This window comes from Empidonax traillii, unplaced genomic scaffold (genome assembly GCF_003031625.1).
Source record: "Empidonax traillii isolate 1590-97213 ecotype Southwest subspecies unplaced genomic scaffold, ASM303162v1 scaffold72:size2462915, whole genome shotgun sequence".
Taxonomy (NCBI): domain Eukaryota; kingdom Metazoa; phylum Chordata; class Aves; order Passeriformes; family Tyrannidae; genus Empidonax; species Empidonax traillii.
Genome location: NW_020955265.1, coordinates 670615 through 684750, shown reverse-complemented (window position 1 = coordinate 684750; position 14136 = coordinate 670615). Strand labels below are relative to the sequence as shown.

Below are 14136 nucleotides of genomic sequence, written 5' to 3'. Positions count from 1 at the left end.
AGTGCAGTCTGTAGGTTTGTATTAATGGCTCTTTTTGTTTTCTCAAAAAGAACCATAGGTTAAATCTAAGTTAACCACAGAAAAGGTCAAAAATATTTTTCAAAGTTTTCTGGAGCACAACTAGCTTAATATTTTAGCAGCTGGCAGCTGTGGTGATTACTTTTAGATTAAACCTAAAATCTGTTGGAATCTAATTACTCTGATCTATGAACCAGGTAATTAAGGTAAAAACTCCCACATTTTCTTAGACTTCATTAATGTATTTCCTTTGAAAATTGTTTGCTAATGATGGTACATTAAGAGTTTATCCATTAAGTGACAATGAATAATTAAAACCTTTGTCCTGGGACATTAAAGGACAGAATAGCATTTAACTGCTCAGTGTGTTGATAATTGTTTCTTAATTTACAGTGCAAATATCATGTAAGTTTGTGCAGAAAGGACCAGTCAAACTGGGAAAGTGGAATGAAAAGACAAAAATAATAGCCTTTTCATAGAAACATAGAAAGGTTTGGATTGGAAGGAACCTTAAAGGTCATCTAGTTCCAACCCCATTGCCATGTGCATGGACACCTTTCATTTCTTTGGCATATGGCTAATAATTCAGGTGGCATGGAGCCTCCTGACAAGCTGATGTTTCTCCTGATGCCTAAAGCTGGACCAGCAGTACAGAGAGCAAGGGCTTGTGTCTGGCAGGCATGCAGAGAGGGCTGCTCTCTAACCTCAGGGTCAACCTGGTGGGAGGGTGGGCTCCTAAGGGCATCCTCAGAGGGTCCTTGCTGGAAGGGCCTTTGCTCAGTGGCCAGCAAGGCTGGGAGAGCTTCTTTCAGTCACTCTGCTGATGGAGGAAAAGTTCAAATGTCACCTCTAGGGTCCACGGAAAATCCTGGACTGTTACTCATGTGTCAGAAAGGCCATCTCTACAATGGCTACAAATGAAACATGCTGTGGGAGTGCAGTACAATGAAATTCTGTGCTCCAGTAGAAGAGCAAGTGGCACATGCTTTTCTTCTTCTGATTGAGGGCTGTGGGAGGGGGTTACTGAGATACTAGGTGCAACCAAAACTATGAGGCAGACCTAAAATGGTGTCAGAAGAAATTTGCTTTTCCTGACTTTGACTTACAAGTCTAAGTCTTATGTTATCTTTGAATACACTGTAGTGCAGGCTATAACCTGATAGGATATAGCGGGCAGCAGCCCTGCACTTCACCATGGAAAGGTAGCTCCAGCTATGCCTGCTCTCCAGAGGGAGTTTTCATAAAGATGGAAGATCAAAGCCAGCAGATTTCCCAAGAAACTTCAACCCCTATTCCACCTCCCCACAACCTCTGTTGCCAAGTTATAATTGATTCCCAATATGTATGAAGATTGGGATCAGCACTTGGGTCTGAGTGTGCCAGGCACTGGGATTACAAACATTGCAAATACATCTCTTCCTCAGTAATCAAATCTAACATATGACACGCTGCAACAAGAGGATTTTATGTGGGGGTTAGAAAAGCAACCTGTGGTTATACAGGATACGTAATCACATAAATCAATATCTAGATCAAAGTTTTCTTGTAATGAATCAAAAAACAGAAATCTCTGTTGTCATGTAAAAGTAGCTACAGAATGAGGTAATTTGCTTCAGGCCTTCTTTGGACTGGCTCTGCACTACCACATGAGGCATTTACTTGTTGCAAAGCAGCATACTGAGGGAATCCATCTGTACTCTAGTATTTAACCTGAAAAGCCTGAAAGCTTCAAATTTGATTGCAGCTGGTCTGCAAAATAATAGCTTTGGTGGGAAACAGTCAAGACATTGGTTTTTGATCACAGCTTCAAAGAAAAGTTTCTGATGATCATGTCTTACCATCAAGGACCTGAGTAATTCCGTATCTGATGGAATCCCTGTCTACAGGGGAAAAAAACCCAGTCTGAAACAGAATATAATTTGCCTGTATTTAATTTTATCTCCAATAATGATCCACTATTTACAAAGTCAAAAAAGTAGTAAAGTTGGATTTACTGTGAGGCCTTTTATTTATAAGGAATTGAGTTAAACAAATGAGATAATTAGAAAAATTAAGGATAAAATTATCGATTCAATATGAGAGAGAGATGCACACATGGTTTCTCAGGAAATCCTGATGTAAGAAATTACCAAAGCCAGATTACCAGACACATGTCTGCTGAAAGATTAAATCAGTGTTGGAACTGCTCTTTCTCAAGAAACTGGGCACTGTCAAATCAGCTCCTTCCAAATCATTTCAAATTCCCACTAGGTCAAGCTTCTGGCTTGAAATCAAGCTTTCAATCAGTTTCTGGCCGATTTTTCTTCCTGCTTCGGTAGACATAGCCTTTTGCCAGACCTTCAGCAGCAGTCCTCCTTGGAAAGAAACACAACATGACATTGTCAAATTAGCATGGAGCACATGCAGCTTGCAGCATGCAAGGGATGAAATACACGTCTGCACTCGCTGCTCTCCTGTGAAAAGTGAAATGTAGACAAAGCTGGGGCTCGCTGATGGGATAATAATTGCCTACAAATGTGCAGGGAGACACGGGCCTTTTATTCAGCTCAGGATCCTTTGTACTGACAGACAACTGGGCTTGTTCCCTTATCACCAGCGTTGCAAGTCAAGATGATTGAGGGCTCATGTTAAGGTCTTGGTCTGCACTTGCACATACCTTCATGGTTTATGAAGTAGTAGTCTGGTAGTTATAACCAGGCTTGGCTTTGTTTTCACTCTATAACAAAGAATTTGCATTTTCTGCCGGCTGAGGCCTCAAGCTAATGAAGAAAATAATCCCCAATGCTTATGTCCAGGCAATAAGCCATGGCCCTCTAGGAAGTGTGCCTGGCCAGCCCAGCCTAGCATTAGCACCAGTTTGCAGGATAGTCATTGTTTGCTCCTCACTACACTCGGTGCTGATCTTTATAGTGAATAAAGGGTCTACAGAGGAAATTTGAGGGTAAAAAATCTACTAGGAAGCCAAGAAGAGCTTATTCTCCTGCAAAACATGCTTTTGAATAAAACTGGCAATGTTGAAGAATTGTACTGGGGGAATGAGTTAAGAGGAGAAGGCAGCAAACAGTCCTCTTGCCTAGGAGGACCACAAGAGGACTGCAGAAAAGGTGAGGACAGCAGGAAAGGTTTTGAATAACGTGGCAAGTGCTGCTCTACCTTTGGGTATGCGTGAGGGGCAGAGCATAAAAAGTAAAGCTTCTGACTGTCCATGGATTGAGAAGCTTTAGAGGTAGCACAGCAGTCTCTCAGTACAGTTCCTGCTGGACTAGCAGAGGCAACCAGGAGAAAATTAAGAGCAATCAAACTGAATTAAGAAATGAAGTCTCAGTTGGGTGAAGTCCCATCCTAGGAGGTACTGTCTGCTCTAGTCTATCCCTCTATCTGCTGTTGAAGTTTGCAGTACCAGAAGAGAACTCTATATCTCACAGGATGTATTCAAAAGTTTGAGGAATCTGACTCTGCAAAAACAATATGTCACATTTTGTCACCTAAGTTTTTTAGCAATAAGGTAGGGTCTTTCAGGTTCCTGCTGAGGCTGTGGATCCAGACAAAATGTATTTTAAAACTTCTTTTTCTCATCTGCAAATCAGTCACCAGACTGAGTTAGCTGGCCTTTAATTCTCAGCTGAATTCAAAGCTCATCCCTTAGAGCAGAGTCAGGGAAATCTTTTCTCTGCAAAGCAATTTCAGGATTTCGGCTATGAACTTTATTTTGGCTGCACCTGCATGAAACTTCTTCTCTCTCTTTCTTTCCATCTACCATGTTCAGCACTGATCACCTCCTTTCCACTCTCCCTGCATTGTTGTCCTCCCCTGCTGTGCTGCCCTGGTGCTCTTCTCCCTCCCTGCCATCCTGCTGGTCATGCTTTTCCTTGCTTTGCCCCTTTTTACCTCTGGAGGTAGGTCAAGAAATCCTGAACTGTGGCATAAACTAGCAGGCAGGGAATAGAGCTGTAAAGACCTTTATTCAGATTCTGAGGAATAGTGCTATATGGAAGGTGAGAGGGAAGCACTCTGTGATGGGAGGATGCTCTTTTGTAACACTCAAGAACTTCATTTCACATCTTTTTTAGCTGCAAATGCAGCTGGTGAGAGAATTTTCACTGAAATGAATGGACAGAGGAGAATCACAAATGCAATAACTAGGCATATTAATTTTTCAGTATATTTTTATGTTCCATTTAAAGATTCAAAATAACTTTGCTTTATAAAGGTTAAACGAAAATAGCCAACCCAGTGGTATCTGTGAGTGAACTGAATCCTCAGAAGAGTGTAATTCTATGTCGCACCACTGGATGGTGATGCATGACTTATTTTTGTGAAGATGATGAAGCCAGCATTGTCTAAGGATACAGTTTTGGTGGGACAAATGACATCCTCTGTTAAATCAAAAACGAAAAACAGAACACTTGTGAACACACAAACTCTTGCCCATGATCTTTTACTTTTTGTTTACTTTTGTTGTTTACAGCTTTTAATATTTCCCGATTCAACTGGTGAAACATGAATTAGTTTCTGTGTTTTTAAAATTCCTATAAAAACTGGGGAGAAAAAAAGTAAGATCACCTGCTTCAAAAATGCATTTGTCTCACTGAAATCCCACATATTGTCAGTGTTATCCCATTGCTGCATTTGCTCTTTGTTGTGTTGTTTGCTTATGGTTGTATTTTTAACTGTTTTAGTCTTAGTCTGTAAGAAGTGTTTATAGTACTTGATATAAAAAATTCACTGTATTCATATGGAGAAAGGTATGTAGAGAGAACAAGATATTAAATATCTATGCACTACAGACATTTGTAGGTCAGTCTCATACCTGTTAATTTATTTGCTTCGTGAAGAGCTTTCAGTGAAACCAGAACTTCATTTTGCTGTGGACTGAAGTCGCTAATGAATGGGAGAACATCCCCTTCAACAAGGATCCTCGGCGGCAGGAAAGCCTGGAATTTGTTTACGGTTGGTAAATCTGTGTGGAAGTATGTGGCCCCAAGGAAATCTACAGCATTAGCCCAGTCTTCAGCAAAATTTGCTTCTGGATCAGAGAGATATTTTAAGCTGAAAGAGATGAAGATAAAAAATGTAACAAATAATTGAAATCTCCTGGAGAACACATTAGTTGATAATTTATCCCAAATGTTTTTGTTCAATATAAAATCCTGAATGGTCTCGGTGCCACAGTGACCTAAAGCCTGCTTCAGCATTTTACACCTAATTTCTCCTGGTATTAATGCCTCTACCCAGACTCAAAACAGCTCCTGATTCAGGCCTTGGCTCCCAGCAGGGAATCAGCATCTCATTTTAAGGGCACAGCCTGCTTACCCATCACACTCTGGGCAGCCATGTCTCATTCGTCATCCCATGCTCTGAGAGAGTGGAAAGAAAAGCAGAGCCTAAAGAGTAGATGCCTAAAGTAAGAAAGCTCATACAGAATTTGTTAGGATAATACCCTTCCAAAAAGGCATGGAGGTGGGAATATCCTCCTTGGCCACCTCTCTCGTCTGCTTACCTGTCCTGGAACTTGGGGAGTGCATAAAAAATGGAGGTAACATGAGCCTTCCACATAAGACCAAGAGCATCGTCCAGTTTTAAGGAGGAGAAGGTTGCAGGGCTCATAGCTTTGTGTTCTGTAGATAGCAGATACTGCAGCAATAGGGAGGAAAAAAGGCAGAGAATGAGAAGGGAGGTTGAAACCCAATTAATTTTTTTTATTTATGCACATACTTCACAAAATAAGGAGTTTGCAAGCTAAGGAAAATTGCTTTGAGTAGTTAGAATGTGCTACTTTGTATGTAAATATAATGTCTGACATAGGGACAAAAAGATGATTAATATGAATTTTTAAAATTAGTGCGTATCCGCGCTAGAGTTAACAGGAGCTGCTGTTCTTTGACATCAACAGAGCAAGGGTTTAATCTACATAATTTAGGTATTCTGTCTTTTTGAATCCAAGTTCCATGGAAGCTGCTGTACTGAAATATTGGATTCCTTAAAAACTTGTCTATATCCTTTTGGCCACAACTTGCTGGATATTTTCAGAAAACAAAAAAAATATCCTTAATTGTTATCATTATGGTTATTTGAGGAGCTGATATTTTATAATAACTTCTGAAACATGTTGCATAGGAAAAATGATCTTATGAAGACAAATCCAGTCTTTCAAAACCTTTCAAAGTCTCTCAAACCCTCTGCCTTCACTCAGAGGTGCCAAGAGGAACTTATAGTTTAAGCTTTCAGATCATTATAAATTATTTGACTGCAACAATAATGTTGACTATAGTAGTCTATCTATAAAAAATAGTTATTAAATCTATGAAATAAGAAATATTGTCATCTTTGGTATGAGGGAACAGCTGAATGTGGAGGAAAGATAATATCTACTTGCGTAAATAAGTGTCCTTTTGAAGTTTCACATTTTCATTTTTTTAGATGTCTAAAGGAATAAATGAACCCTATAAAACCAACCAAAGGCCATTTCTTAAGGGCAGTCTTCCATCTCACATGCTTATTTTGAATTGATAACGTAAGAAGTATTGGAAGAACACAAATATAATTGTTAAAAAAGCAGTGTCTTGGGACAGAGGCCAAATTACAGAAATTATCTTAAAGGAAGAAAATAAAAATCCAAAACTAGTAAAAATCCTGACCTTCTTGCCTGTGACTCACTTCATGTTATGCTTTTCATTTTTCCTGCTTGTTGCTTTTATATGAAGCTGTTATTGAAAGCAAACTAAGCTCTCTGAGTCTTACAAGTGACAGTAACAGTAGTTTTTAAAGGTAAAAACTAGGGGAAAAAAAAAGTAACATTATTTACTTCAAAAAAGGCCTTCCAGTCATCCATGAGCTTGGGCATGCGAGACCAGCAGTCTGCAACGCTGTAACAGAAATCATCTTTTTGCTCCTCTGGTGGCAATATTTCTACCTCGAATGGCAGCTGCCCGAAGAGGCCAGCCTCCACTGCCCCCAGAAACGGTATGACAGACAGGTAGTAATTCATACCTGTAACAATAATTAAAAAGGAGGAAGTGTTAAGCACAAGCAAATGAAAAATTACCACAAAGAAAAGTGAACTCTCTCCCACACCAAATTGCTGCTGATACAACTGTGTTCAGCAGCGGGACGTATTTATTGAAATGCACTAATGATGTCATCTGTATTAATTTAGATATGATTTGTAATGTTCATTTATATATTGTGCTTTAAGAGCCTTGCATGAGCTTACAGGGGGCCTTACTTTGCCGGAAAGGAAAACACTACTGAAAAGAAAGTTAGATCTTTGTAGGCTGTCACAGACAGGACAAGAAAAGCCTCTCAAATATTAGTTGCAAATCAAGTACAGAAAGACTAAAGGGTACTGCACAAGTATTGTTTTCATTAAAAAATCCCACTTATTTTTACATAAATTTTTGCAGTGTAAACATTTTTAAGGCTGCAAATTGTTTTTTTTTTTTTTCTCCTTCCTCAAATACGTTATCAAAATCAACTGACTTTCATTTACTCACACTTAGGTGTCTTACTGCAACTTTGCAACGGAGCATCACGTAGCATGGAAATGACACTTTAATAGAGAATTCTAAGGGGAAGAAAGATTTAGAAATGGCCTTCTAGGACACTAATCTTTTTCTGGAGAAGAACAGTGTAATAGCATATACTTACAGGACCACCAGCTTCTTACAGATTGGCACAGGAGGTCTCCATCTTCATAGCCACAGGAAGTCTCACCAGAAGGATCTGCCAACCTACCTGAATAAATCAAATGGAATAATATAACAGATACGTCCCAAACTTTGCACACAAGAAATACTACTGAGATGAAAAAAATAGGTAGGAGTAAAGCATGCAGAATTTTGCTCAGAGAAGCAAAACTATTACTGTTGCTTTGTTTCGTAAACTACTGTTTCTATAGTAGTTGAATTTCTTAGTGCATAGTAGTTTGATTGTGGTTGTGTTTTACAGTTTGATTTATCCCTCACTGTAAATGTATTCTCTGAATTTATGAATGTTTGAACTCAGGACATCAGAGTGATATCTTTACAGAGGTGTAAATACACATTCACATAGAGACGTAAACAAATGCATAGCTGATGTGTCATTTCCAATAGATGCAGGACTGCTAGTGCAGGAGAGCTGCTTAATGAGCAGAATAGAACAAGTTAAATGTACTAATATTGTCTCACCTGATTGGATTGTGTCATGCAGAATCTCTTGCACTTAAATCATGCATACAAACATGACCTTACTGTCATGCTAAGCATGCAAACATGGTTGTACCTGATTAGAAGGTTTTCAAGCATCTGTGCTGTTGCAAACATGCAAGGCATTTCACAATTATTTATGACAGTAGGGTATATTTTACTTTAAGCATGTGACATGAAGAAACAGCTTAAGTATTACAAGAATAACGTACATGTACATGAAGTGGTAAGTAGTCATGTAGTGTGTCAGGAAGTCTGCGTGAACTGCATGACATGAAATTACCATGGTCTGGTCCAATGACTTGAGCTATTCCAGAAGCTCTCAAACTCCGCCCTGCGGAGCACTTACTTTCTGACAAGTCAGCTGAATGAAGACAGCATCATTTCTGTCAGATTAGAACTAAACCTCATTACCAAACTAAATTTTCTGATACTTTTTGCTCAAGAAGAAGAGATGATCATGAACAATGTGCATTCAAATTATCCTAATAATCCTCCCTAGATGACTGGACAGAACTTGTGCTCTGGGGCATGCTAGGTGCTCAAACTCATATTTTTCATTAGCAGAGCACTGAGAGCATAAACTTGCAGTGATGAGGATTGCAGTTCAACTGGATTTTTTTTTTTAATGAAAAATTATAATTTATTAATATTAACAGAAAGATTCTATTTTTCAAGATTCTGTTTAGACACAGAATGCCAAAAATAGGCAGCAATAGATCACTGATATGCAAAGGAGATGAATGGAAATGATAAAGGATAAGAAGAAAAAGAAGACAAAATGTTGCAAAGGAATTGTACATGAGGTTTATGAAAGATTGTGAGCCTTGGTGTTTTGGAAAATTAAGAGTCCCAGGCAGCATTAATGATAATTATATTTAGAAATTACTAGCTGCACTTACAGGTCTATACTCTATTTTTGTTGTCTCTACTCCCATCTATTTCCTGTGCTTAACATGATTGTTACTTCAGTTTTCAGGTCTACCCAAGCTAATCTGTGTCTCTCTGTATTGACAGTGTCTCCCAGCTGTATGTTATCTCACCAGCAAGATTTCTCCACTATTTTTTGTGGAAAGGTTATTACTGAAAATGCTAAATGCAGTTCTTCTTTACTTGCTGATGAAGAACTCTGAGCACATCCTTCATTTAGCTGTGTAATTCTCTTAGCAACACTCATCACTAAATTCTCCTTCAGGTGTTCCTTTACCAAATTTACAGTTCCCTGTTTCATTCTTATCTTGTAAAGTATCATTACCAATTTTCATTCTATGCTTTGCTTTTACAAAGGGAGGAAATGCATTTCTGGACTTTGATAAAACAACACTCATATAATGAAAGAAGATATCAAGTTAGCCTGACACAATCTGCCTTTGATTCATGTAAGCTCTGCTTTATCCCTTTTTCTGTTTAGTTCTATGTCTTTAAATATTCTTTCCTCTATACTTATTCTAATGTCTCATCTACTGCTGATGCAAGACAAATGTTTTTGTGTTCTTATCCCCTTTTCCTTCTTCTTAAATATAGGTACAATGTTTCCTGCTCTTCAGACATACGGTGCTGCCTGAATCTTTCTCAAAGTTCTTGCTCCTGAAGTTGTTTTTCTATATGTGAAGTGGGAGTAGAGACTAACCAGTTTCCTCCCTTTGTGTATGTAGGACTCCCAGTCTACCTTCATCTCCCAAGTGACAATTTCTGCTTCCACAATCTCATTCCTAACATCTGTTTTGTCTCAACATAATTTTCTCTACTGTAAATTTAGGCAAATTACTGATTTCATTTCATGTCCATGAGTAGATTATTGCAAATCTTTGTACCACTCTTACTATGTAGCAGCTTCACTTGCTCCTTATGGTTTATATAGAACTATATCCATAAAAATATTTTCCCAGTAATATAACTTTCAAGACCAGACAGAATTGTTAATTCAACAGTTTTTGTAGTGTTTTTAAAGACCTGTTGTCTTGCACCCTGAGCTCGAATCCTGTTTTGTATGCCCAAGTTTATGAAGTCAACATACAAACACTTCAGCCATTCCTCATTAGTTTATCCCCACTGCCTATCTCATTTAGATTTAGCCTTTTGCTAACCTCAATACTGTATGCAGCAGAATTATCTTGTTCTTTGTCTCTTATTCAATACTTCTCGTATTTTTTTACTGTAAAACCTTTTAGCATTTTTTTAACCTTCTGGTCATGTAATTTCAAAAATATATCTCCTTGTCTAAGGACCAGTCCTATGACTCTCTAGCAGGTGACAGTACATCTTTATCTATCTATGCAATGAGGTGCAAATCTTCCTGTCATCTACTGTGTCTCTCATCTCTACTTGGAAATCCTCACTGCAAGAAGGCACATCCTCACTTTGTGGATGAGGCATTCTACATAACTAGATCCTTTCCAGCAGATCACCACTCAAGTGTAGCTTCTGCATCCAGTCATCTTTGCCTCACAGTGGGTCAATTCTCCTGCTGCACCAGCCTCTCCTCTTCTTATATACATAAAAAAGGGAAAGAGGAAAAAGCTTGCTTAAACTCCAACCAAATTCTTCTTGTTGCTACCTGTTTGCCAGCTAGTTTCCTGCTTGGATTTTGCTTACTACTTTGTTTTCCTAATTTTTACTTAGGAGTTAATTTTCCATTAATTAAGACCGAATGCTGGCAGCCTTCCTTCCCCACCAGCTGCAGCACCTCTAGCTTCTTCCAAACATACAGCTTCAGCCAAACCACCACTACGGATTATATCCAATAAAGAAAAAACCAGGCAGACAGATGCATTTGCTTACACCTTGTTACCACCAGGCACAAGTCTGTGAAAATGTCCTTGACTTTTATTCCCCTCTTCCCCTCTTTTCTGGTTGCTAGAACAAGGCAAGTTCAACTGTGGCTTTGAATGGAAAGCTTCACTGACTGCTGTGTGTGAAGCAGCCTGTGAGAGAATGCATTCTCTGAAAAAGCCCCTGCTAAGATATTACAGCCTTAGCCTTAAGGGTCCTTTCGCATGTCTTTCTGTGTCTGCTTCCCTGTCATGGACAACAGGCAAACAAGCATGACTGCCTTAGATAACAACAAGGTTTTAGGGGATAAACCATTATGAATTTGGACAAAATTAAAACACCACCAAAACAAATAACAACAACAAAACAAACACAACCCCCACAAACAAACAAACTACCTCAACAAACAGAAAAAAACTTTAGTTTTTGTAAAAAGCATATCTAGAATAATGAGGATACTTCTAAACTGATCATAAAAAGCAAATGGAAATAAATTCTCACAGGGAGAGGTGGACTTTTAACTATCTGTATTAGAAATTAAACTCAAACCACCTATAGAAGATCATAATATTACCAACCATTAACAAAAAATAAAAGCCTATTAGTTAACAAATTAGAGCAGCCCTGCACAGTGCAGGCCCTGAGATCTATCTACTATAAACTGGAGCAACTCAGAATACCTTTTCAAAGATGTTCAGATAGCTGAAATATTACCCATCTAAACCATGGTTCTGTATTCTGACCTCTTCCTATTAGGAATTTTAATAGCTATTGCTCAACAAGGCAAGGGTGTTCGCTTCGTTCAGCATTTCTTTTTCAAATTGGCAGCTGAGCTCAGTCTGTCAAAGTTTACACTGACTGAGGCTACAGTAAGCTTTTGGGGCAGAAACCTTGGAAAGGAAGACTCAAAGCAGATCCAGTAAATATTTTGCTAATCTAAGGACATAACTCATACCTGTACGAAATTGCCACCCATGCTGCAGTGGTAATCCCCAGAGAATATTGCCAGTGTTTTGGGGTCCAAAAGCACTAAAATATTTGGCTGAAGAATTCAGCAAGGTCTTATACACTCCCAGTCGTTCCTGATAGTTCCAAGCATCGATGACAATTTTGTTGTCCTTTACTGGGAAATCCAGCAGGTTTTCATGGGCAAGGTCCCACAGAGGGGGATATTCATCTTCTCCAGGGACGTCGTTTTCACTCCGTGAGGTAGCTGTCACAGGACTCAGGGTAATAGTCACTATAAGAAGAGCGTGTATGCCAAGGCAGGGCCACATTGTGAAGGTTTGTAACCCAGGTGTTGGTGGCTCCAGGGCTTTTATCAGGAAAGGCGAGGGCTGGGCAAAAAAGGGTGCTCAAACACAGAGGTCTCTGTTATCGCCCTTCCCTCTTCCCTGTGACCCTGACAAGGAGTTGCCAGATTAGCAACTAATTAGTGAGTAATGCTTCGTCCTTTCCGTGGAATCTAGGGAGCAGCAGTAGATGTTTAAGAGGAATCAATCTAATTAGAAGATGTCCAAATCTGTGCTGGCCATGACACATACCCACCCTTCCATATGGCTGAGATGCTACAGTACTGATTGTAGAGTTGCATTATCAAAATTTTTGTTGCAGTATTTCTTACTAGCTGTCAGCTTCCCTTTCCCAGCCTAGTTCCTTCTGGTAAAAAAGGGATAGCAATGCCAGAGAGTTCACCCCAGCACACACACAAGGCAGGGTGGGGCTAGGGCTGAGGTATTCTGAGGAGGGCTCAGAGCGCTGACAAAGGAATAGCAGTGACATAGGGCTGGCACTGCCATTGGCATCTTTGTCTTTTGGCCTCGGGACAGCTGCCTGCAGCCTTCAGGTCATAAGAGTGTTACAAGTAGCCTTCAGGTCATAAGAGTGTTGCAAGTAGCCAAATCAGCCTGTCTGCAAGTACTGGCTTGTCTTGTGTGGAAATGGTCATCATTATAAAGTCCTAAAGTCTCCTACTAAATCTCCTACTATATCTCTATGATCTTGTAGCCTGCAAGGGGAATAAAAAGGCCAAGCCTCCACTGATAAAAGAGGTGTCCAAGTTACACTCCAAAAAAAAAAGTGAAACTGTCCAGCTGCCTTCCTCTCACCCATGTCTAGAAATTCTAGGACTTTATATAATCTTCAGCTGCTTTTTCTCAGATAAGCAACGGTTGCAAAAGAACACTCAGGAAACACATGGTTTGTTATCTCTGTAATCTTTTATTTGCATGGGAAAATTAGCAAATGCGCCTTTTCTTTGAAGTAATTCTGTGAGTTTCGGTTGGGCTTTGTGTGCCTAAAGGACCTTAAACTGTGGACAGAACAAGTCAAAAGTGGATGCAAAATTTCACAGTAAATTTAAAAGAAATTTATCCGTTCAATTAATTTTTTCCCATTTTTTCTATGTATTAAGGAGTCTTTCTAGTCTCTAAATATCTAAACAGCATGATTTTTCAATGATCATTTTTGGCTCCTCTACTGAGAAAGAAACAAAGGCTTTTGAAATACAGTGTTCAACAGAGATTAACATAGATTCGAGAATGCTTTTCCTAATCACGCTGCCTCGCAGTTTACAAATAATCAAGTTGTTCTTTCATTAACTTTCTGGGGATAGTATTTACCTAACCTCACTGTGGACATTTAAACATTAACCTAGCTATGAAGATTCCCTCGATAGCCGAACCAGAGAATGAGGCATATCCAGAATGTAGCTCACTTAAAACACACCACTGAAAGGAGTATTGCTCCTGACTGACTGCAGAGGGAGTAGAAATTAGAAGTTTACCTTTAGAGAGAGAAAAAATATTTTTAGATTAAATAAGATCAATATTGTTTTACCTACTTTTCTGAAATAGTAATTTCAGAAATGTTTTCAAAGGTACTTTTTTTTTTTACTGAAGTGAGACATTCTATTAAATAATACTGAGGATAAATGCCAAGAACTGTGTTGATTTCATACACATATATACATATATATACACACACATATATATGTAAGGATCTAATTGAGACAGTGGGCTCAACTAAAAAGGAAGGATGCTGAAAGGCGTGAACTAGGTCACAAGATGTATGGAGGAAACGTGTGACTCAATAAAATAAAAGGCACAAAGTTCATAATTGCACTAGGTCAAAAATTTTACTTTGGAACATGAAGGAGTAA

General features: G+C 38.9%; 1 protein-coding gene across 1 annotated transcript; it reads right to left on the bottom strand.

The window, feature by feature from the left end:
* Window positions 1–2073: 2073 nt before the first annotated feature.
* CUNH6orf58 (chromosome unknown C6orf58 homolog) lies at window positions 2074–12253 on the bottom strand. The gene is made up of 6 exons (XM_027880545.1): window positions 11932–12253; window positions 7666–7752; window positions 6824–7008; window positions 5519–5652; window positions 4829–5067; window positions 2074–2372 (listed from the first exon to the last, which is right to left on the bottom strand). The coding sequence occupies exons 1-6, from the start codon at window positions 12251–12253 to the stop codon at window positions 2254–2256; spliced, it is 1086 nt and encodes a 361-aa protein (XP_027736346.1). The 3' UTR covers window positions 2074–2253.
* Between the last annotated feature and the right edge of the window lie 1883 nt (window positions 12254–14136).